The 25,017-nt window shown below is 42.2% G+C and overlaps 1 protein-coding gene across 1 annotated transcript in view; it reads right to left on the bottom strand.

The window, feature by feature from the left end:
• Positions 1–24,480, bottom strand: part of LOC127029098 (ankyrin repeat domain-containing protein 55-like) — a 70,575-nt gene extending 46,095 nt beyond the window's left edge. The window contains 4 exon segments of the mRNA XM_050914739.1: positions 9,745–9,854; positions 12,554–12,684; positions 15,172–15,311; positions 24,440–24,480. Of these exon segments, the coding sequence (XP_050770696.1) occupies positions 9,745–9,854; positions 12,554–12,684; positions 15,172–15,311; positions 24,440–24,480 (422 nt within the window).
• Between the last annotated feature and the right edge of the window lie 537 nt (positions 24,481–25,017).

Here is a 25,017-nt window from a genome sequence, read left to right as displayed (position 1 = left end):
TAGTGATGGGCACAGGTCAGAATCTTAGGTCTGAGCTGTGTCATACTAGAAAAGCAAATAGGACTTTATGGCTTACTGTAACAACAGAAGTTTAGTGCTGGGAATTAAAAGCAGATCCACTAGGAAGAATTCTTATGCTGATTGCCAGGCTAGAATCAGAGTGTGTAATACTATACACATGTGTAGTTTTTGGTAGCTTAGCAATTCATCGTCATCCTATTTTATAAAGTTTTAAACAAACAGAAATGCTAATGACCAGTTTCTAAAATGATTTTTCATGCTCCTTAACTCTTGGAGTAATGTGATGTTGTGTATGCGTTTGTGTGTGTGTACATGCATACGTACAATATGTTTACACACACACAAACCAATAGTATTTTACAAGGCCTTACAGTGTGTCTGCTGGGATAGGGCCATTGTTATAGTATAAAATATAGCAATGCATTGGTTCTCATTTTATAGAATATCAGACTACAAACACTCCCCTCTGGTGAAGGGAACAGTTACAATAAAATAGTTACATGAAATATTATTCAAGTGCAATAATATTTTTAACACTGCATGGATTTTGCTTTTCCTTATGGCATCCTACGAAGATGTTCTGAAGTCACTACAGGTTTGGAGAAGATGGTTATGTTTCATAGTAGGATGCTAAGTGTTTGGACCATGTAGATGGGTGGACCATGGAAATGACAAGGACCATCCTGTAGCAGCCTGTAACAAAGCCAAATAGCATAGATCCTAACATGGATGTACAGTTCTTATGATTCTAGCAAAAGGAAAGATATATCCTTAGTGGATCCCTAGATAAGATCATAATGCAAACCTTTGGCTCATCTGAAGGTGTGAATTTGTTAGAAACCTTAAAAACATGGTCTTTTAAAAGACATGCTGTTTTGCAAGGAGATTAAAAGATGAGGAAGTGTCAAGGTGGGAGCTCTGATAAATGTACAGATAATGCACAGATAAATGTATACAACCATGCATTTATTCCCACTCATAGGAGACTGAATGAAAATCTTTTGCTGCTTTTCATCAGGGCAATCTTCAACAACTTCCAGTACATTTTCTGGATTGAACTGTGCTCAGGTGTGTTGATCAGATGAAGCTGAGAATGTTGTGTGAGAAATCTGTTTGTTATTTTTTCCCCAGTAATAAACAACTAGATAGTGTAAATTGTTCAAAAGAAAGACATTTACAATTGCTTAGGGATGATATGGGCAATTCTGCAGGTGAAAAGCTTATCTGTTTGGTAACGCCATCTTCAGGAGCCAGAAGCCCAAATTTATTTTTTTTTAAAATATAATCTGTTACATGGTTCTATAGTTTAACCCCAGATATAATCAATGAAACCAGTGTATGTGAAGGAAATGACATTCTTTGAGTGTAAAATCTCTGTCAACAAACCTTGCCTCACTTATATCCTCAGATCATTATGACATCAATGCTACCACTCAAACATGTAGATATTCAGCCACCCTAGCTGAGATTTCTCTGTTATCTACTCTTAAAGGCAGAGATCAGGAAGTGCACAGATTCCCTTTCCACCTTTTCTCTTAGTCTCTGTGGAACATGCACTGAAGCACATAAATCAATTATCAAATCCATACATAAATTGGCTGATCACTGTCTCTGTCTTTCCACATGGTCCGTGTGCTGCCTCCAGCACATGGGTTGTAGCAGCGGGCTGCCAGCTTTCAAACTTGGCTGAAAAAGCATTTCATAGCTGGCCACTGCATATACCCTTTTGGCAACGACATGGGATTCAAGAGAGTGACAGTGACAATGACCATGATGGAAAAGCCCCCCTCAGTGCTCCAGGCATGTCTTCTGGGCACGGGGCAACCCCAGCCAGAAGACAGAGGAAAAGGAATTGAGCAGCTGGTAAACTCCTGTGCAGAGCAAAGGTCTGCCCATATCCATGGAGAATGTGAAAAATGTTCAGGGAACCCTGTGTGCTGCTGGTAAAGTAGATTACTGTTCCCTTTCAAGTAGCAGCATGTGCAGCGTTGTACAAATATTGTCTTCTTTCTGTGGAGGCTTTGTTTAATAATAATGCACTTGTACTTTTGCAGAAAATTCAAACTATTCCCTCCAAGTGATGCATGAAAAGCAATGATGAAGGTGGAAAATTAATAAAGCTGTTAAAAAAGGCTGGAGAGCAAGATCAGCAGAAACGCATAGAGGTCTGGGGTGGTCTGATATGGCAACAACAGCAAAACCATAGCCTCAATTGATACCTGTAAATGTGGAATTTTCCACTTACTAGAATTATTGTGGCTGGACCAAATTGGATTTTTACTGTTTTGGGGAAGTCAGGAAGGCTCTAAGATAAGAGTCTCCCAAATAATGTCACTAGGACAGTTCGACCTTAGAGAAAACAGTTACGCAGCACCATAACGATAAAGAAATTTTAAAACAAGCGCCTCAACCAAAACAGACTACCCTTGAAGGACATGATATACATGATCTCAGAACTGAGTATGCACAAAAGCAGAGGTCAGCCAGCGGACACAGTGAGGAAGAGTATCTCCTTCATCCAGAGACCCCTGATGACCACCCGGAGACATAAACAGACATGTGCAAGAGACATTTGCATACGATAATGAGTTCCTGGAAATCTGGTGAATATGTATAATGAGTTCCTGGAAATCTGATGAATATGTATGTATAAGCTTGTATATAAACTATGCAATTAACCTGACCGGACACACACAATAGGAGGAGATATCCCCTGTGTGTCCAGTGCTGCAATAAAGAATACTTACTTAATAGTCCCTAGACTATTGAGTCTTTGATTTCAGCCTTTCACGGCAACACAATGATTAAGTCACATGAACATTTTACATGTACTGACTGTTTTACCTGTCTTTAATGTCTTCCTATCCCTCCAGACATGATTTACTTGGGTGTGGGAATCCGTAGGGAGTTTTGCGAGCAGCCTTGAACAATTAGACATAGCCTTGAAAGACATAGAATAAGGGAGTAAATAAGTGATAAAGCAGGTGCGCAGAAAAGAAGCTGAAGACTGAAATAACTTGGAAAACAGATAAGAGACCGAAGCCAGAAGACGTGTGTCTTGCTCGACAGCACCAATCAGAAGCTTAGCCGCGGCGCGTGAACAGAAGGTATTAACTAATCATGGAACAAGCCTGAGCGCGTGGACAGCTAATGAATCTATATAAGCACAAATTTGTAAACAATAAAGGTCTTTGGTTTTACCCGCACCAGAGTCTGTGAACCATCCCTACAAATGGCACCCAACGTGGGGCACGAAACTACAGCGTGGAACGTACATCGGTAGGGACTCCAGTTGGACAAATACATCAGCAGAGGAGCTGAACGACCCGGGTCTCAATCACCAAATAAAGGTGAGCAACTGGAGCATTTTATTTTTGTTTAAAATGGGGGCGCATATGTCTGTAGAAGAAGCGTCCATTTTGCGGCTGTTATTGCAATTGTTAGCTAAGCAGGGAATCAAATGTGAGGAACGGACTATGAAAATGTTGTTAATGTGGCTTAAAACGCACGGAGCTCCCACTCAGTTGCATGAAGTATTTGATGTAGATAATTGGGAGAAAGCCGGCACGCTAATCTGGGAAGCAGCCTCACGAGGTGACCTTACGGCAGCTCAAATTATGACCACTTGGCGTGTAGTGACAGATAATTTACGGCAGATTAAGGCAGATAAAAAAGCTGCCGCTGCCGCCGCGAGTGCTATAGCTCCCCAGACCCCCTCCCCGAAGAAACGACAGCGAGCGTAGGGGGAGAAAAAACTGCTTCCACTGTCAGACCTAAATCCCAAGATTTACAGGCTGCCTCAGTACCTCCGGAGGGTGAGCAGTGTAAGCTTGTGGATGCATCTGGACAATTGCCCGGTTTTACACCAGCATCTGTAGCCATCCCTCCCACCCTGCCGAAAGAAACGACATCGGACGGCATGGACTTTGATCCTAAAGATCGGTGGGCAAAGCTAAGGGAGGAGGCGATTAAGACAGGAGACTTTGAGGCAGTGAGTTGGTCTTTTCCTGTCCTGGTGCGGGATCAAGGACCAAATGAGTGGCAACCGTTCCATTGGGACTTAATCAAGGAGTTGCGAAAAACCGTTGTGAGCTATGGACTTTCTGCCCCCTTTTCGCAGAGTCTGTTAGAAAATGTTTTTACAGGACAATTGCTTACTCCTTATGATATATGCCAATTAGCTGCCATGATTTTAACGCCAACTCAGAAACTGTTATTTACACAACGGCGGCAGGATCTGTGTGCCCAGGAAGCACTTGCGAATTTAGAAAAGCAGCCGAATGATCCATTACATGGAGCAGGCTTACCCCAGCTGCTAGGGCGGCCGCCGTTAGATGATCCGCAATTACAGGCACGACTTGACCCCGCGATTTTGCGTTTGACTGCCCGATTAGCTTATCAAGCCATGGTTAAAGTACCAGAGACAGGGAAAGCAGAAAAATCATTCTCCCGCAAAAAAAAAAAAAATAAAATTTTTTTTACCCGTATTATGCAACAAACGAACAGGCCTTACATGCAATTTATTGATCGCTTGAGAGACGCTCTCGATAAGCAGATTGATAACGCCGAGGCAAAGGAAGCCCTATTACTTAAGCTAGCGGTTGAAAATGCTAATGTAGACTGTAAACGAGTATTACAAACCCTACCACAAGGGGCCGGTATCATACAGATGATCGAGGTCTGCAATAGAGTTGGCTCTATCTCGCACCAAACTGAAGCCCTTGCTGGGGCCTTTGCGGCAGCAGTGAATGTCCGACAACTAGCCCATGGAATACCCCAGTGTTTGTCATTAAAAAGAAAAATGGAAAGTGGCGTCTGCTACATGATCTGTGACAAATCAATGCAGTAATCGAAGACATGGGTTCACTGCAACCGGGTATGCCATCTCCCGCAATGATCCCCGCGAATTGGAATATTATTATCATCGATTTAAAGGATTGTTTTTTTACCATACCCTTATACATCTAGATTTGCCTTTTCAGTACCCACGGAGAACTGTGAGGAACCTATGCAAAGATATCATTGGACTGTGCTGCCACAGGGAATGAAAAATTCACCCACCATTTGCCAGCAATATGTTGCCACTGCACTGACGCCAATTCGACAGCAGTACCCGCAGTTAGTGTGCTATCATTATATGGATGATATTTTATTAGCAGGAAAGCCCACCGAAAACTTAACCTTGACAATACAGGAAGTCATCAACAGCTTGAACAAATATGGTTTACAGATAGCAGTAGAAAAGGTGCAACAAGTAGCACCGTGGAAGTATTTAGGGTGGAAAATTACGGAGCGCACCATCCAGCCACAGGCAGTGCAACTTCAAACAAATATTTCGATACTTAATGACTTGCAGAAATTGTTAGGAAATATTAACTGGATACGAACAGTCATAGGGATCGATAATCAAATGCTAGCACCATTGTTTGATTTATTGCGAGGCGACTCACTGATTACTTCTCCTCGGCAGTTAACGCCTGAGGCCAGAAAGGCGATTGACAACATTAACGTTTTGCTCACAAGGAGACAAAGTCACCGTCTAGTTGAACAACATGACATCTGCTTGTATCTCTGTAACCAACCTCAACAACCTGTCGCCCTCGTTGGACAATGGGTTGCCACCCTTGCAGACCCTTTAGTCATTCTGGAGTGGGTTTTCCTACCTTACCAGCTTAAGAAAACCATCACCAGCAGAATTGAGTTGATCGCTCTGTTGATACAACGGGGTAGGACGCGAATATGTGAATTAGCAGGAAGTGAGCCCACAATCATCAGCATACCCTTGACACAGGAATATTTGGACTGGTGTTTACAGCATAATGTGTCGTTACAGATAGCTCTGGAAGGATATCCAGGCGAACTTGTAGTGCATTTGCCGCCTCACAAGCTATTTTCCCTCCTACAGGAAGTTGGTATAGTGGATAGGCCACTTATCAAACATCAACCAGTGCATGGTGTTACAGTTTTTACAGACGGATCAGGGAAGACAGGAAAGGCCGTGTTAGTTTGGAGACAGAATGGCCAGTGGCAGCAAGAAATATATTATATGCAGGGTTCGCCACAAATCGTGGAATTGCATGCAGTCATACAAGCCTTCAAAAGGTGGCTTGAGCCTCTTAATATTGTATCAGATTCACAGTATGTGGTAGGAGTGGTTCAACGCATTGAGCGCGCCTACATTAAACATATCTCGAATCAAAAATTGTTTGAAATGTTTAAACTGTTATTGTATTATATTAATCACAGGACAGAACCATATCATATTGTCCATATCCGCAGCCACACGCATCTCCCAGGGTTCTTGGCTGAAGGTAATGAAAGAGCAGACCGACTGACAACACCGGTATGGGCTGCTCCCGTACCCGATATGTTTCAGCAGGCACGTATGTCGCATTCTTTTTTTCACCAAAGTGCACGGGTCCTGCGCAAGCAGTTTCATTTGACCCTTTCCGATGCCCGTACGATTGTACAGGCATGTCCAGATTGTCAACAATTTGCCAGTGGTCCCCCGCCTGCTATTAATCCGCGGGGTTTACAGGCGCTACAACTATGGCAGACAGATGTCGCACATGTTCCCGAATTTGGTCATTTAAAATATGTCCATGTCTCCGTGGACACTTTTTCCCATGCGATATGGGCTTCTGCTGCCACTGGAGAAACCAGCTGCCACATCCAAACCCACTTTCAGGGTGCCTTCGCGGTTCTAGGCATCCCCCGACAGATAAAAATGGATAATGGTCCTGGCTATATCAGCCAGCCCACTCAAAGGTTTTTTCAGCGCTGGGGAGTGCAACACCTCACTGGTATCCCACACTCTCCTACTGGGCAAGCCATCATTGAGCGCACACACCGTGTGCTCAAAACCATGTTGTTAAAACAAAAAGGGGGAACCGTTGGAGACTCCCCGCAGACACGCTTAGCAAAAGCAATATATGTGTTGAATCATCTGTCCTTTACCCCTCATACTGAGACACCGGTGATGCTCTACCATTTTCACTCTTTAGGGGAGGTATCACAGCAAACATTACGAGATAAAAATGTACCTGTCATGGTGAAATCCCTACTAAATGGTAAATGGGAAGGTCCATTTACATTAATAACATGGGGAAGAGGGTATGCTTGTGTTTTGACAGATCACGGGCCCTGCTGGGTTCCAGCTCGATGTGTACGGCCAGCGCTCACAAAGCTGCAGGTACCAGGCAAACAACAGACAACCGCAAAAGACCCTGAAGGGCCTGCCGAGACATCAGAAGACATTTTGAGTGACAGCGCAAACTGTTTTGATGGGAAATGACTTGCTTGAGACAGTAAGGAGTTGTGTAACAGGCCTTGCTAGGCCGCAGGTGTCTATATGTCTGGTCTGTAAACGCTGCTGTGGATATATTACTGTACATTGTATATTTTTGTAGAAAGTATTTGATTTATTTTAATGGTAATCAGCACATTTATCTGAATCATACTTTAGCACCATTGTGTATTCATTATAAGAGAATCAATAGTATACGTGAGATCTATTCAATCCGTTATTTTTGTTGTTATACAGACCGGTATATAAAATGGAGAGGATAATGACCTTTTTAAGTTTGATTGGGTGTATACAAGCAATATGGGTGCCACCACAACCAAAGACGAATGTGTGGGTCACGTTAGCGAATCTAACAGGACAAGATTTTATTTGCCTGTCTATTGCATCTCCAGGGAACCCTTTTTCAACATGTCTTGTCGGAGTCCCGGCAGATACCTGGCCCAACACTATCCAGTCCCAGCATTTGTGCTCCAGTTTCAACGCCTGTGTCGACAACTGGGACGGGTGGAGTGCTCATTTACCCCAATTACCACAGGAGCTGCAAGAACTTGGACTCCTGGGTTCAGTTAAAATGGACAGCTGTTTGTATTTTAATTATTCAGGGTGCAATCAAACGACGGCGCAAAATATCAATTCGTCTCTGTCCATATATAGAAATAATACAGCCTGGTGCGACTATACTAGCCTGAATATTTCCAAATCTAGCAACGTGCCTCTGGCGCTTCCCTCAGGGGTCTTTTTTATCTGTGGCGATCGCGCATGGGGAGGAATACCATCTCATATAAGAGGAGGGCCTTGCAGTTTGGGGAGGCTCACTTTGCTAACACCAAATACATCAATAATTTTAATCACCGGCGCTCCAAGCAAGCGACCCACACCTTTAAGGCAGAGTGCAGGGATGATGTGGAATTTTGGAACAGTGAAAAGATAATTATGGCTTCTATAGCTGCGCCAGGGGTGGCAGCCTCACAGGCCTTAGCCACGCTAAATAAGTTGGGATGTTGGCTAGCCAAGCAGACTAATGCTACTTCTCAAGCCTTGAGTAGTTTGCTTTTAGATGTTGATTCAGTAAGACATGCAACTTTGCAAAATCGCGCAGCAATTGGTTTTTTGCTTTTAGCACGGGAGCACGAGTGTGAAGACCTTGACGGTATGTGTTGTATGAATCTCTCCGATCACTCGGAATCTATTCACCGTAGCATTCAACAATTGAAAGAGGGAGTTAAAAAGCTACAAGTTGATGATGGATGGGGTTGGATAGAAAATCTTTTTAGTAACTGGGGAATTAATGATTGGCTTAAAGGTTTGATAAAGATTGGGCTAATTTTATTATGTGCTATTTGTGGCCTCCTGCTCATTATTCCGTGTTTGCTATCCTGTCTGCAAAGGGCCCTGCAGAGGATGATAAACACTGCATTTTGGGTAGAAAAACAAAAAGGGGGAATTGTGGGAATCCATAGGGAGTTTTGCGAGCAGCCTTGAACAATTAGACATAGCCTTGAAAGACATAGAATAAGGGAGTAAATAAGTGATAAAGCAGGTGCGCAGAAAAGAAGCTGAAGACTGAAATAACTTGGAACACAGATAAGAGACCAAAGCCAGAAGACGCGTGTCTTGCTCGACAGCACCAATCAGAAGCTTAGCCGCGGCGCGTGAACAGAAAGTATTAACTAATCATGGAACAAGCCTGAGCGCGTGGACAGCTAATGAATCTAAGCACAAATTTGTAAACAATAAAGGTCTTTGGTTTTACCCGCACCAGAGTCCGTGAACCATCCCTACACTTGGGAGAGTTTTTTGATTGAATTTACACAATATTGAATTTTGATGTACAAAACAAAATTTGTTAAACCTTCCTATTATCACAGGCTGGAATGAGACAAAGTGGATCTTCCTTAAGACTTTTTATGAAGACACTCTTTAGTTGTTACTCCACCTTCAGTAAGAGTAGTTAAAAATGAGCCAGTCCACCAAACCTCAGCTTCCCCTTTACAGTAGGGGCTCTCAGAGAGGTTGTCGTGTGGAAAACTTTTCTCACACTTGCCATGCTACTCAGAGGAGAAGTCCAGAGAAGGAGCTTCTTGTAATATTTCTTGTGGGGAGGTGGCAGAAAGGTAATTGGTCAAGGGAAACCCATAGTTTCAAGCTCTATTATAATTTTTTTCCCCCTCCTGCTGTTGTGATCTTAAATCAGGTTCCTCACCTTGCTTGGCCATATATCTCTGTTACACGTGTTGTACAATGCTTTTCCTTCTCTCTACCCCCTTTATGATAACCACTAAACAAAAGAGCAAGTCACAAGTGTAACTGTCACAGCTAACCTTCCTGACCCGGGCTCCCCTTTGGGCTGGGTAGCTTGTGTTGGTGACTATCTGTTGAGATTCAACCAGCAAATGCTGTTGGAGCCTGGGACATACCTCACATCAGGCTCTGTGGTAGCAGCATGTAGTGGCAACCTCCCGTTTTTGTCGGGTATGTTCTGCTTAGCACCGTTTCTGAGCAGGCTGACACAGCCTTCCAGCCAGCCCTAAAAAAGAAATTACAGCATGTCAAAGAGGAAAGAGAAATGCATCAGGCCAGATCTTTGCTTGGTGGTTCTGGCGTCCGTGTGTGACTGTAGCCGTTTCTGCCAGCGGAGGAACTGGTCTTTTGTTTCCCCAATATAGGTCTCTCAGCACTGAGAGCACTTCCCCTTTGAAGTCTGAGTCTCAGACTAGCTTGCCCATCCATTTCTATGATAAGGTGTTTTATTTACACTGCATTTTGGTTTTTCTGCAGCCGTGGCAAGTATTGAATGAGTGATTAAAGTGATTAAAACCCTGCTAATTCCTGTATCACTAGCAAATGCTACACATATTCCTGCATGTGGATTTAATTATGCTAGGTTAAACCAAGAACATGAGCACTTAATCTCATTTCCTTTATGAGATTTTAGCAGGGATGGCAAATCAATACTAAAAAGCCTTAGAATGTGGTCTTTTAAACATTGTTGCAGAAGTTTGAATTAGTGACAATGTTAGACTGAAAACAGCACCAAAACAGATGGGATGAATCAGTTCTTGGACTAAAACCTTCAATTGATCACCTCAACAAAAAAGCAAGTAAACAATCTGGTTGTGACTGCATAAATCTTTCAGCATATACTTAAGTCCCAGGGAAATCAAGCATGTGTTTAAGTGCTTTGTTCAAACCTCCACAGGCAATCGATAAAGACTGTTCCCTCCTGTATGAGCTACGTCGGATTGGCATTACCAGCATTTATAGGGAAAAGGTGTGGAATGATGGAATCAGAACATCCCTGTTGCGGCTCCCGGTAGAAGTACAAGACCACCGAATTCTGCATGCAATTGTGAATGTGGAGCTCTGCTGAATTCAGTTCTCTGGACAGACATCATAGCCAAATGCTCTCTAGACCTCTGATTATATCCATCACAGAAACAGAAATGGAAACTTCAAAGCTTGGGTGGCTTAAATCTTTTCCAGTCATTTCTTTTTTTCCAAAGAATATTTTTTCCCCTCTGGGAAAAGAGGAAGGAAAAAAGGAACATGACAGTAATTATGGGATTTTTTAAAAATATCTGGCAGAGGAAATGTTTATTCTCAAGTAAGTGGGGCATGCTCCTTGCACTGAATGAGACTGCCTGTTTTGCTATTTTCTACATTTATTTTCTGGTTGAATATTACATAGCTGAGCAGAAGCATTGTTTTTGTCCTGAATTTGCAGGAAGAAACTAGATGCAAGGGATGTGATTTAATTAGGCTGCCACTGTATCTGTTTAAATGAATTGGCAGGTCATCCAGCTATAACTCATACCATGCATCACAGGTAAACATTCCTTCTTTCTGTCCAACTAATAACAGAAACCCATGGTCAACCCCTCTGCCCAACTAACCTGGTCCCCATCCTCTCTCTGAGTCCTGAATTCCTTCCAGCAAGGAGTAGAAAACTAAGGAGAAGAGGACCATCCTTGTGTGCTTCAGACAGAGAGCACCACATCTCCCTTCCCAAACTTCTTGATGGGATGTCTGCCCCTACTATCACTTGCATGTGGGTTGATTGGGGGATTGGATTGCTTATGATCTGAGTATCTGCACTGGCACCTGCAGCACCTTGAAATTAAGTTCTTGACCTAGTGTCGTGGTTTAACCCCAGTCAGCAACTAAGCACCACGCAGCCGTCTCCCCCTCCCCCTCCCAGTGGGGTGAGGAGGAGGAAAGCAAAGGAAAAAAAAATAAAACTCATGGGTTGAGATAAGAACAGTTTAATAACTAAAGTAAAATATAATACTAACAATAGTAATAATGAAATATAATAATAGTAGTAATGAAAAGGAATGCAACAAAAAAAGGAAGGGGGGGGGGAAGGAAAAAAAAACAGTGATGCACAATGCAATTGCTCACCACCCGCTGACCAATGCCCAGTTAGTTCCCGAGCCGCGATCCGTGCCTCCCGGCCAACTCCCCCCTGTTTATATACTGGGCATGACATTCCATGGTATGGAATACCCTTTTGGCTAGTTCAGGTCAGCTGCCCTGGCTATGCTCCCTCCCAGCTTCTTGCACACCTGCTTGCTGGCAGAGCATGGGAAACTGAAAAGTCCTTGGCTTAAGATAAGCACTACTTAGCAACAACTGAAACATCAGCGTGTTATCAACATTATTCTCACACTAAATCCAAAACACAGCACTGTACCAGCTACTAAGAAGAAAGTTAACTCTGTCCTAGCCGAAACCAGGACACCTAGCCATCAAAGGTCCAGCACTATAGTGAAAGAAAAAGCAATGCCCTGGCTCATGTGGTGTGCAGGAAAACATGCCTGTTGGCCACCAAAAGTTGAGATAGGAATGCCCTCCCTGGAGCATAAAAATCTGATGCTGACAGTGGGAGGGGAGACATTAATCTGCATATTAAGAACAAAAGGGGACTTTCCAGTGCACAGAAAAAAGTGGCTTTCCTGAAACCCTGGATCTAGTGAGATCCCCATACCATGCACTGATTTTACAACCCGAAAGAGGAAGGACACTCTGAAAGGAGTCCTGATCCTTTTCTAACAATCATTGCTTCCAGCTTTGCATTATAGTAAAGTTTACAATTTCACTGTTGTCTAGAACCAATGTTTTTTACTTTTTTTCTTTCTGTAGTATGAACAAAAATCTTATTTGCTCTGCACATTTCCTCCCTTCACTCCATCTATCTTTCCATCCTCCTCCCCCAAGTCTTGGTACCAGATAAGTTGCCAGAGATAAACTGGTACGTCCACAAGCATCTTGAGTATTAATATTGTCTCCCATCTTCAACAGAAGCTTCACTGTATCGACCTGGCATCCTGACACAGCGTGCATCAAAGGTGTGCAACCTGGGGAAGAAAGTAAAATGTTCTTTTACAATTTTTATTTTGACAAAGCCATAAGATAGAGGTATTCTCTTATTTGCTAATGTTAGCACTGGCAAATTAACAAATCCTTTCTCTGACAACTGTCCAACAGTTGTACTCAGCTTTTTGCAGGCAGGAAGTAACTGCTATGTCAGCTAGATGACCACTGATTTTAAAAAGAGCATGACTTCATTAGCAAAGGCCTTGCCTCATTAACTCTACTTCTGGAGAGAAAAGTGTTTTTCTGTTGACAAGCTCCCAATATGAAGCTTCGTACACCATTTTGGAGGCTGATATTCTTCAAAGTGACTAGTAGCCAGGTGGTGCTTGGCTAATTTTCTCAAACCCCAGCTTCATTCTGTCTCTATGTATTCAAAAGGTTTATGAAATCAAGCCCTGTCCCATGCAAAGGTGTGTGTGTGTGAGATGATGCTTTATGTAGACAACTTATTTTAAAGACTGGATTTGATGTAGAATATTTTCTTTTCTGTTGTTCTGACAACTTATTTTATATACTGCAAACAATTTCTGTGCTGGAAAAAGTCTGAAATCTACATTCAAACCTAATACTCAAATTTCATCATGAAGTATTATGATATCTTATAATTGCTTCCTCTTCCTTCCATTCTGTTAACTGCTGAATAACAGCAAGAGATTTTCCTGCAGAACCTGACAAAGCAATTTAAAATTACTAAGCTGGGAATAAACCTGAATATTAGAAACTATAAGACTATTAGAAACTTCAGACACAACTGAAGAATAATTATTCTTACTGGATTCAATGAGACTGCTGAGCAAATGCATGCTACTCAAGCTAAGGTTATGCAGACTGCCATATGTGCAGGATATGAACCATATGTTTTGTCTTGCAAGACTGGTCTTTAGTTACATTTGTATGTACAAGCTAGTAAACAAGCTTATTCTGGAGCTGAAATACTTCCGTTTGCTGATCAGTTTATCTCCACCCACTGCCCTTCATACACAGTAACTCTCCCATTAAAGATCTGCACTGAGAGCATTTTAGCTTGATTAAGTGCTTGAGCTTAAAGCTTGATTAAGCATTTTCCCTACTGACCAATACATGTTTTAAAGATAACAGTATAACAGTTAGGATGTCTGATTTAAAGTGTAGGAAAAATTGGTAACTTGGTAAAAGTTGGTAAAGATTAGAATAGACAGTGTTCATATGGATCCTTTAAAAGAAACTGCAATAAAAAATACTTTTGAATAAACAAAGTGTCGTGGTTTAACCCCAGCCAGCAACTAAGCACCATGCAGCCGCTTCCCCCTCCCCTCTCCCAGTGGGGTGGGGAGGAGGAGGAAAAAAAAAAGTAAAACTTGTGGGTTGAGATAAGAACAGTTTAATAACTAAAGTAAAATAAAATACACTACTAACTAAGAATAATACTAATAATATAATAATAATTGTAATGAAAAGGAATATAACAAAAAAAAGGAAATAACACCCAAGAAAAGACAAGTGATGCACAATGCAATTGCTCACCACTCGCTGACCGATGCCTGAGCAGCGATCTGCTCCTCCCGGCCAACTCCCCCCTGTTTATATACTGGGCATGACGTTCCATGGTATGGAATATCCCTTTGGCTAGTTCGGGTCAGATGTCCTGGCTATGCCCCCTCCCAGCTTCTTGCACACCTGCTTGCTGGCAGAGCATGGGAAACTGAAAAGTCCTTGGCTTAAGATAAGTGCTGCTTAGCAACAACTAAAACATCAGCATGTTATCAACATCATTCTCACACTAAAACCAAAACACAGCACTGTACCAGCTACTAGGAAGAAAATTAACTCTATTCCAGCCGAAACCAGGACACAAAGTCTTCCCTGAGAGAAGCTTCCAGAGATCTGTGGCTCTAATTCACTTGGGAAATAGATGCATATAAAACCCAGCTAATGGACAGCACTTTGTAATAGCATTATATAGTAACCTGAACACAAAAGGAAAAGGAGAACAGTCTCACAGATAAAACAGATTATTTAGATCATTGCCCATTGTACAACCAACCCTTTGGCAAACAATTACATGACAAAATCTTTCAAATTGTGTCTGTGCGTGTACTTTTAAAGTACAAATGACTGGAACACTCTACTCTAGAGATGTGCAGAATGTATAGGATTTGGCTTTGATAAAAAATATTCTTTTTCCTTCCCTGAAATGACAGCAATTTCTCAGCATCTCCCTAAAGAAGATAAAATAGATTAATGATAAAGTACTGTCTGGTTATAGCAAAACAACTTATTTGTATCCATATAAAAGATCTTACAATTACAGGGGGAAAGAAGTATCCAAAGTGTGCATTTCCAGTGGATGTTCCAAAGAATAACTCAAATTTCCCATATTCTGCTACTAAATATAATTTGCTGAACACAAAAATCAGGATAAAAAATGGAAAATTTAACTGCAATCTGAAGCAACTAATCCCCTGAGAACAAGCTCAGCCCTCATTTACCCTTGCTGTCGCAGCATTCCAGGATGGAAGGATCTTCTCGAATCACTGCAGTTAGTGTGTTCACATCACCATTAGCTGCTGCTTGGTAAACCACAGTCAAGTCAATCTCTTCTGCTGTATCATCTACAGGGAGGAGTATGTCCGCATGTAAGTGGAGAGCAAGTACAAATAATTAACAGTGAAAATAATGACACTTATTTCACTGAGTTTGTATGACTATATAACTCGAGGTGGAACAAAGTGTATCCAAACAGCATTGTGGTTTTTGTTAGTCATCTGAAACTTGTTTTTCATCATAACTTCTTCCAAAAACTGTTAGACATAGACACTGAAAGGACATAAGAAAACTTCTGGAAAGTTTCCACCTCTTATAAGAAATCATACTAACATTAATGTAACATGAATTGAGAAACAATGAAGTAATAACTGCACTAGCTCATAATATTGCTGGCTACACTTTTATGAGATAGGATGAAATCAGGACACAGGTGTTTTCAGTTTCAGTGTTATCCTTGCACCAGTCAAAAAACTCAGGTTTTCACTTCCTTTCCCTGAAGTGTCCAGGGGAATTCTCTTCTCAGGAGAGTGAACTTCTGGCAGCTATGGTTTGTGTTAATAATTCCTGTAAAAAGGAAAGGTGGACTATTGCTTGGAACCCAGTAGAGGTTTCTTTTGTTTGGCAATTACAGTATGAGGTATTTAAAGCAGAAGTAACCTATGTCCAGTGAAGATGGTTGGCCAACTGAAATATGTATTGATCCACTTTCAGGTTAGGAGGCACTACCCAAATGCAAAGTGTTATTCCTCTATGTTGCAGCACTTTGCACTATTTAACATCAACTTAAAATGGAAGGAAAAAATATGCACTAAAGCATATTTCTTGTGTGATTTTACAATAAAGAGTATAATTCTGTTTGCTCTGAAACTTTACTTACACAGATAATAATATAAAACTCTATTAGAAGTTCATCCCTGTTAACTTTGTATTAATTATTTTACACTAACCAGAGAATTTATTTGGGCCATTATAGTAACCAGCAAGGAGCTTCAAACACAAAAATATGCCATTTCAGTTTTGATTTGGAATGTTTTCCTTCTGTTTCCACAATGCCAATATTAGACTCTGATTTTGCAGGCCTGGATAGTCAGGCTACTGGGAGGGGTTTCTCAGTCCTTCTCTGGATTTCAGTCAGCCTTAAGTTCTTTCCCCTGAATGCTGTGCCCTAAGAAGTGAGCCACGCTCCTGTCACAAAACCAGCCAAGGGCTGGCTAAAGAAAGGGCGTACTTTCTTCAAATATGGTTTTCAAGGAAAGCACTGGTAATCATCAACAGGACTGTCATCAGTAGATTGGGAGGGCACACTTCTGTACATTTTATACTAGTGACGGCTGAGCAAAACCTATGGTCAAATAAACCTAAGAACTAAATAACATCTATAACATTTTATTAGCTAAGGCTAATAAAAAAGAAAAAAATCACATTTTTAATGATATGTCTTAGACCCAAACACTATTATAAAACTGCCTCATTCCTCAGTTCCTGAGAAGATTTCAGGGAAAATCTGAAACAAAGAGCAGAGCAGTTGTTTGAAATTATGAGATCTGTACCAAGGGGAGATGCAGGCCCAGTCTAAAATGGGGAGGCATGCAAAGCCACATGCAGTCCCGTAACGCCCTCAGTAAGACTGTGCCTATGTGATATTTTCTTTGGTCCCCTAGAGTTAGTTAAAAGCACAGCTATCTGCACAAGGGAGGAATGAAATGACAGAAAGGCATGGTTGTGTGTAGAAATATGTGTATGTGCATGAAAATCTGTCGCTGACATTAGGTGAGATTATGAACTGATCTCAGTAAAAAATGAGTTCCATCTTCAGAAATAGGTATGGGCCAGGTACTAATAAGTACTTAAATCATATATTCAAATCTAATATTCATGAACACATACATGGCTATTGTGGGCCAGATTTACAGGGAAGACAAAGGAGGCCCCTAACCTGGTTGTGAGGCAGACAAAGGGGAAAGGTCTGGAGCTTGATCTAGCCAAACAGGCTGTCATGGTTTAACCCCAGCTGGCAACTAAGCACCACACAGCCGCTTGCTCACTCCCCGGTGGGATGGGGAAGAGAATATGCAGAACAAGTGATGCACAATACAATTGCTCACCACCCGCTGACTGGTGCTCAGCCAATCCCCAAGCCACAGTGTCCCCCGGCCAACTTCCCCAGTTTAAATACTGGGCATGATGTCATATGGTATGGAATATCCCTTTGGCCAGCTTGGGTCAGCTGTCCTGGCTGTGTCCCCTCCCAACTTCTTGTGCCCCTCCAGCCTTCTTGCTGGCTGGGCATGAGAAGCTGAAAAATCCTTGACTTAGTATAAACACTACTTAGCAACAACTAAAACATCAGTGTATCATCAACATTATTCTCATACTAAATCCAAAATACAGCACTATACCAGCTACTAGGAAGAAAATTAACTCTATCCCAGCTGAAACCAGGACACAGGCCCAACAGCTTGATCTAAGCCAAACAGTCAATTAGTTTCAGGGGCACTGAAAACTAAACACATCCTTCATCGAAATGATTAATTTATGGAGAAATATTTCTGGGTGTTTCAGAAGCTTTACTGGGCACTCAACAATCAATGACAATTTCTGTGTGCTAATTTTGCTCATTATGCTCTTTGGTTAGAAACTATGCTTATATGTCTATTTCTTGCTTTTATTTGACATTTTATAATTTAGAAACATTTCTTGGAATTCAAAATGATTAACTGCCAACTTTTGTTAATACTTTCTTGGTTGGGATTGGGATTCTGAATGTACTTTTCAATCTTTTTTCTACTCTGCGAGTCATAGAGGTATGACCAATGTGGAGCAGGATGCTTCCTTTATTACCCTTTATCATACAGTGCATTGCAATTGAAGCTGCACTATTTTTATGACTTTCTATCATCTAGTGAATTTTAAACACAGATAGTTAGTATCTGAGGCCATTGCAATGGAAGGAAAATCTTCATGAGCCTGCCTTGCAGGACCTGCTCCTGAACACTCCTCAGATTTTTGTTTCTGGAGAAATTAATTATTAGATGATTTTCTTTGTTCACAGATTCTCTCTCTTTGCTTCTTTGCTTGTAACTTCCTTCCAGACTGCTCATCCCATGCTCCACATGCCTACACCTCCTTTGGCTTCAAGTGGACTATTAACCTTTTAACTCCAGGAGTCAAAAGAGTTGATTTTTTTGTGCAGGGTCAAATCTGATGTAATGGTAAAATGCTCTAGATATATATTGTTGGTCAGCCACAGTCTCATCTTTAATTTTAAAAAGAGGAGTTTCTGATCTCTGTTAACTCAGAAAGAAGTACAGCTGCAGTGCACTGTACTGTTCACTGTGGCTGAGGGTCAGAGCTACAGAGCATAACATTTATCCAGCCACTGCACTACCTTGTTAGCAGGAGAAAGTAAAACTGATGCCTAAATCACACTAGAGAGTTGATCAAAGGAAAGATAGATTAAGTGACTGGTGACTTTTCCTTCTTGTCATGTCTTCTGGAATAGCATAACTATGTAAGCTGTGCAGAAAAAAAGGAGATGGTTTAAAGAGAATTTGAAGAGAGTTAGTAAAAAGTCTTTTTCATAATCAAACAATACGTTATTATTAACACATTGTTATAAATTATATTAACACATTGTCATATATATTTTTGAGTGATAAAAGATCTTTAAAGATAATTTTAAAGTATTAGCCACACTATTCATGTTTGTGATCAGACGCTGTCGCAGCTGAACCCACATTAGCTCCACACTGGGGTTTACAACCCAGCATAATTCCACACACATGACCTTCTCTCCCTGGGACACAATCATCACTCTCTGCTTCAAAACTTGGCTGCCATGGAAACACAATCAGCTCTTGCCCTGGGAAAGGTTAGTCTGTCAAATCTGGAGCTCTGGTTATGGGCTTGGGAAAACTAGAAAGCTGATGTTAAATCTGCCTTCACCATTGCACAGATTCCCTCTCTACCACTACTCAACTGAAGCAAATTTAATTTCATAGAATCATAGAATATCTCAAGTTGGAAGGGACCGACCCATAAAGATCGAGTCCAACTCCCTGCTCCTCGCAGGACTACCTAAAACTAAACCATATGACTAAGAGCGTCGTCCAGACGCTCCTTGAACTCTGACAGGCTTGGTGCCATGACCACTTCCCTGGGGAGCCCGTTCCAGTGATCGACCACTCTTTCAGTGAAGAACCTTTTCCTAATGTCCAATCTGAACTTCCCCTGATGCAGCTTCATACCATTTATTTTTTTTTTCTTCTAGCTGGTCTTTTAAATTACACATTTGATAAAATTTGTAAATTAAAAATGTTAACTTGATGAGTCTATCACTCAGAGAACTGGTGATTTGGCCCAGAAGCTTTGACCTGTGTGCTTGGGGGATCAGGAGAGACTAAGAGTCATTGCCTCTGGAGAGTCATCATCAGTGACTAGTATATGAAAAAAGAAGTGACTTTACTACAGGGCCCATTAATCAGATTTCCTTATCATGCCAGATATGCAGACTGCTCTCACAATCTGTAAACTCAGCAAAGACATGTTAAAAACAAGCTCAGGTCTGAGCTAGTCCCTTACTCAAAGAAGGGTGTAGTATGGCCTGGGCAGAAGGCAAGGGGACAAGGCAGAGGTTTATCGCTTGCATTGCTCCTGTTGGCCAGTCTCTGGAGGCACACAGGAGGTGCCATTCATGAGCACTGACACAGCTCCTCTCACAGCTGCATGTGGTGGTCATTATATGGGAATGGTACAGCAAAGATGCTACTGGTGTGGGTAAAGAAATCGTTAGATGTACTGGGACAGACAATGGATCGAAGGGGCCCTCGCCTCCTTTTATGCATTACACATGTAAATTTTATTTTTTTTGCTGTTTAGCCTTGTAAATACTGTTAAATTTTCCTCCTGTGAGTCAGGAGTAGAGCAATCCAGCCAGAAAAGGAAACTCTCCATCTCCCAAGTAGAGCAGTTGCTTACCCAGAGGATAGGATGGCAGGAAGATGAGGACATGGATGCACACCTGCATGTGGGTCTCTGACTCCTTCTACCCTTTTTCATCTAAAACCAAAACACCTTCTCCCCTGTGCCTTTGCCTGTGCTGGGCTGAATCTGCTTTCCCCAGAGCAATTGTCCTCCCATATGAGGAGAGAAAGCAAAACTCTGAATGAATGGATGGATGAATGAATGAAGAAGTTTTCCCCACGCCTGCTCTCACAGAGCATGGGCTCCACTCCTGTTAAGGGACAGTGGCATGAAGCCACATCCAAGATTCACACTTCCCCACCCATGAGTCCTAGCCGTCAGAGCAAGGAGAGGCAGGTGGACCAGGCTGTCACCTTGCTGGCAGGGGAGACTGGGCCAGGAGGAATTGATGAGCGCCCATATTGTACATCTGACATAAAGTGAACTGACACTAATTCCATTTCTGTAGGGTGACTCAATTTCAAGCAGGGTGTCTTTAACATAACCTGTGTGGCTCTGGGTGGGGGGAGAGGAGGAAGAAAGATGCATGGTCTTCTGATGCTTCAGATGATGACAGGGAGCAGGGAATGCCAGAAGGGCTTGGATGTCATTTACACTGGATGCACTTGGCTCCAGGTGACACAACATCTCCCACTTCATCTTCCTCCAGCTTACCCTGTCCAGGAATGAGGGGGCCTGGGCGCAAAGCTTGTAGGCTATTTCTTTTTGCAGACACCTTCCTGGGCAGAAGAGGAATAGTTCGGAGAGTGGGCGTTTTGCAGAAGGCGACAGTGAGGTATGGAGCGCTTGTGGCTCCCTCTGTGAGCTTACCCTGCTGGGGAGCTTGGCTGCAGCTGAGGCACCAGCATCATGCAGGATAAAGGGATTATGAACAGCCAAATGCCTGGCCCTCCATCTTCAAATGTGTTAGCATTACTTCATTTATTATCTTGCAGTTCTGTAAATGCCAGTGAGTACTGGTGCTGTTTCAGATACATTTTACATTTTATTTTGGAAAATTACTGTGCTACTGGTGAAAGGAAGCTGTCAGTCAGCTTCAGGAAGGCAGAAGGTCCAACTAAGAGCCTGTGTATGGAGCAAGGGTAGGGAGAAACTACAGGCTGGCACAACGGTGGCATAGAAAGGTCTGGAAGAGTCTTAGTGAGCAAAGACCAAGTGACATACAGGGTTGTGACATTTTCTTTTGTAGGTAAAATGCTTAGAAAGAATCAAAGTTAAGAGCCAATCTATCTGAAATAAGCTGCAGTGTTTTAAAAGCACGTCATTTCTTTAAGATATAGAATAATAGTCTTTTGGTCTGAAAGGAGGAATATAAAGAAACATGCAGAATGATCACAGGATTCAGAGCAATGAAATTACACTACTTGTGATGTTAACACTCCTCTGACTCTCCTATGAAGAACACATTTTACACGATTTGCAATGTCGACTATCTGTTGGTTTACAAAGTGCATATTAGATGTACATAAGTGCATGTTTTCTCCTATATTGCATTTTTAAGATCTAAATAAATTTGCTGCAGTTTAGTGTACGTGGTCTTGACAATGAATGATTTAGACCTTACCTTGCTAAAACTCATAAGTTTTGAAAACTGAAAGCTGGATAACAGGATAATTTATGTTCACTATGAAGAAGAAATATTTATGTATATAATTTACTCCCCCCTTTCCAATAAACTCTCTTGTCTCCCCCAGTAGCCAAATGCCTAATGTGATTTCCCACAGCTTGTCGGCAGGACACAATACTAGACAGTTTATTTGATTTTAGCACGTCGGTGTCAAGGGTCAGCAGGAGGTGGATGAGTGCAGATTTTGGAAATTGTAACTCGCTCTCTAATATTATGGATTTATTGATTGCTTAACAAAGTAATAATCCCTGTGTGTGCCTGGTTGTGAATGTACCAGTCCAGGTCTTTTTCTAGCTTCTCTGTTTAAATGGCAAACATTTGAAGCCACGTACAGCACACATTTAAATGACACCAAGCAGTATTAGGGGAGGGGTTTCTGATCTTGTTTGGCTTCTGGAAGTCCTGCATTGCTACCGCTATTGGTATTGATAAGTATTATAAGGTATTAATGAGCAGTATCATAGGAAGTGTTGCAAAGAGACAGTATGATTTTCAAGCCTGGAATGATGGTTTTTTGACCTGTAGCTAGGAGTAGTTTTCTGATGCATGGGGTAGAGAAAGGGTTTGTAGGGAAGGATGGATTATTTTATTGGACCAACAGATATTGATCTGGTGTGTTTGAAAGCTAGTCTGCATTCTTCCATTGTTATAAATTGCTCCAATGAAAAATATTCCCCTTCTTGCTAAAAAAATTATGCCTGTTTAAATCGGCAATGTGCCAAGACATTAACATGCTATTTAGATAAAATCCACCATGCACTGTAAATTTTGAATAGACCTTTCTTTGTGTGATAACCAGCAGGTTCAGTGTCCCATTGCTGTGTGTTGCCTGCTCCTGCTCCCTGTCCATCTCCCACACAGCTAGCAGGGAAGATGAGCAGTAAGTCACAAATCATCTAATGAACCAGCAGTCCCTGCTGTGGTGGTGGAGGGGAGGATGATGTATTTATCCAGAGGGGACCCTCTTGCTAGGGAGGTGCTGTGAGTGGAGTGTGACTTGGGGCTGGGAGACGATGCTGGACAGGAATAAGAATGGGTCAGTTTGGAGAGTGGCCTGGCAGGAGGAGGGGGTGCAGCAAGGGGAGGTACTGGCAGATGTTGCCTCCCAACTCTCTCACTTCTATCCAGGTAAGGTAGCTTGGGTCAGTGGTCTGCGTTGCTGTCTGCCCCCTTATCCGTCTGGAGTCTTCACTGCTTCTTCCCCAGCGCTGGTCATATTTCAGCCTCATTCCCGGCAACACTTCCATCGGCTCCCTGGCAGCCATCCCCACAGCACTGAGTGTGCAGGGTGTCCTCTCTCCCTCCCCAGTCTGAGCACTGCTGGGTCGGTATGTGGCACAGAGCATACTTGTAGTGCCTGCAGAAGGAGAGCTTGAGAAAGGCTGTTTGGAGCTGCAGAAGCTCAGTCAGCCCCACACCTCTGTCCTGTTGGGGAAAATGCTCCTTACGTCATTCGCACGTGACCTAGGAGGACCTGTCTCTATTTCTGCAGTACACATCCCCCTTCTCCTTTTGTACTTCCCTTCCTCTTTTATTCTTTCTGGTAGTATTTTTTTGTCTCCTGTTGCTCAGTTTTGCTTGATGGCTTCCCACTCTTCCCCAGCTGCTCAGGGTGGGGTCCCGTCTGGGCTGGTGCAGACCAGTACTCTCAGAACTTGCTTCAGGCTTTGAGCACTACTGTGGCTGAAAGGCAGCCATAAGTCCGCTGCTTTACATGGAGTGTATTTACTGTGGGTTCACCAAACAAACATAGACAAGCATACAACCTGTGGGACCCGGGCGCCCAAAAGGCACTGCAGCATCTGTCTTGCTCTTTAATGACTCCTGCCCTTTGTCTTTTTTCTATAATCAGCACCTTCATTGTGGGGCCAGCACGGCTATGTCAGCTGCTGAATGTCCCTGCTTTGGGAACATAAAAGGAATGCCACTACATTCCTTACAGTGGATTAAGCCATAAGAGAGAAAAGCTTGTATAGGCAAATAAAGACATGAAATCCAGCCATTTAACTTAAAAAACAGACAACAAAGAGACATTTCTATTTCCATAGCAACCTTACCATGTAGAAAATCTTCACGTTGGGGCTTTTAAAGATATCTTAAATTCACAATTATGGCAATACTTACCTATACAGCTAAGATTTGCTGAAGCAAAGTCGATCACTTGTCAGCATCTAGTCCTTTCAATGTATACAAACTAGTAGACTTATGAAAATCAGCTTTTCTTAAATTTTTACTGCATTTTAAACTGCTGTTTGCTAATGTTGCAATTATTTTATATATATATCTCCATAAGAGCACCAACATATAATATAAACAATAAATATACACATACATCTCTCAGTACTAAGCATAAGAGCAATCAAATGCTGTTGCTATTCTGCTGAAATATTTTCTTTTTAAAAATAACTGTAGCAATAGGCTGAAATATCCATGTCTAAAATTGATGGAAGAAATTCCTTCATGTGTAACCAAAATAAATCTCCATGAGACCTGATCTTTTCCAAAAATTCTTGTTATTCATTGTGCCAAGTAATCTTAGTACATTTGCATGGGAGGCATGGGAGGACCAGAGGATTTTGAAATTAGTAGCAAGTGACTTACCTTTGGGCTGATCAAACACTGATGAGGAACTGAAATCCATTGTGGTCTATCTCATTATTTACAACCAGACCAGACAAATGCCATCTCCAGGGTTTTCAGGGAAGAATCCCATATATTACAGTAAACAATGCAATGATAGCTGTCGCCAATCTTCTTGTCAGAGAATTAAGCTCGCTTTACAGCTGCAGGTTGTTGTCAAGGCAAGGACATTATCACTATCCTGATGGGAATGGTATATTCTGTTTGTTATGGACCCTCTTAAAATGACATCCCTGGAAGCTTAACTGAGCTTTTGAAAAACGTCTTAGCTCCAGCGAGTGAAATTGCCTATGAGCAGCTCTGAGAGATGCTGCAGCTCATCCAGCCTCAGCAGCCGAGCGCTGCCCGTAGACAAACAAGCCTCGGAGGGTGAATGGGACTTCACTGGAAGACAGAGCATGTGCAGAGCTGCCAGCGCAGGTTGGGTGCAGACATCCTCGCTGTGCTGGCCGAGTGGCATATGCTGCGCTCACTCACAGACAGCTCTGCGGGCTGGCTGGCTGCCTGTATCATTGTGCTGTCAGCATATGCCTGAGGA

The sequence above is a fragment of the Gymnogyps californianus genome, unplaced genomic scaffold, assembly GCF_018139145.2.
Source record: "Gymnogyps californianus isolate 813 unplaced genomic scaffold, ASM1813914v2 HiC_scaffold_70, whole genome shotgun sequence".
In the NCBI taxonomy this organism is placed as follows: Eukaryota; Metazoa; Chordata; class Aves; order Accipitriformes; family Cathartidae; genus Gymnogyps; species Gymnogyps californianus.
The sequence above is the reverse complement of the archived record's forward strand: the minus strand, read 5'-3'. Positions and strand labels throughout refer to the sequence as shown.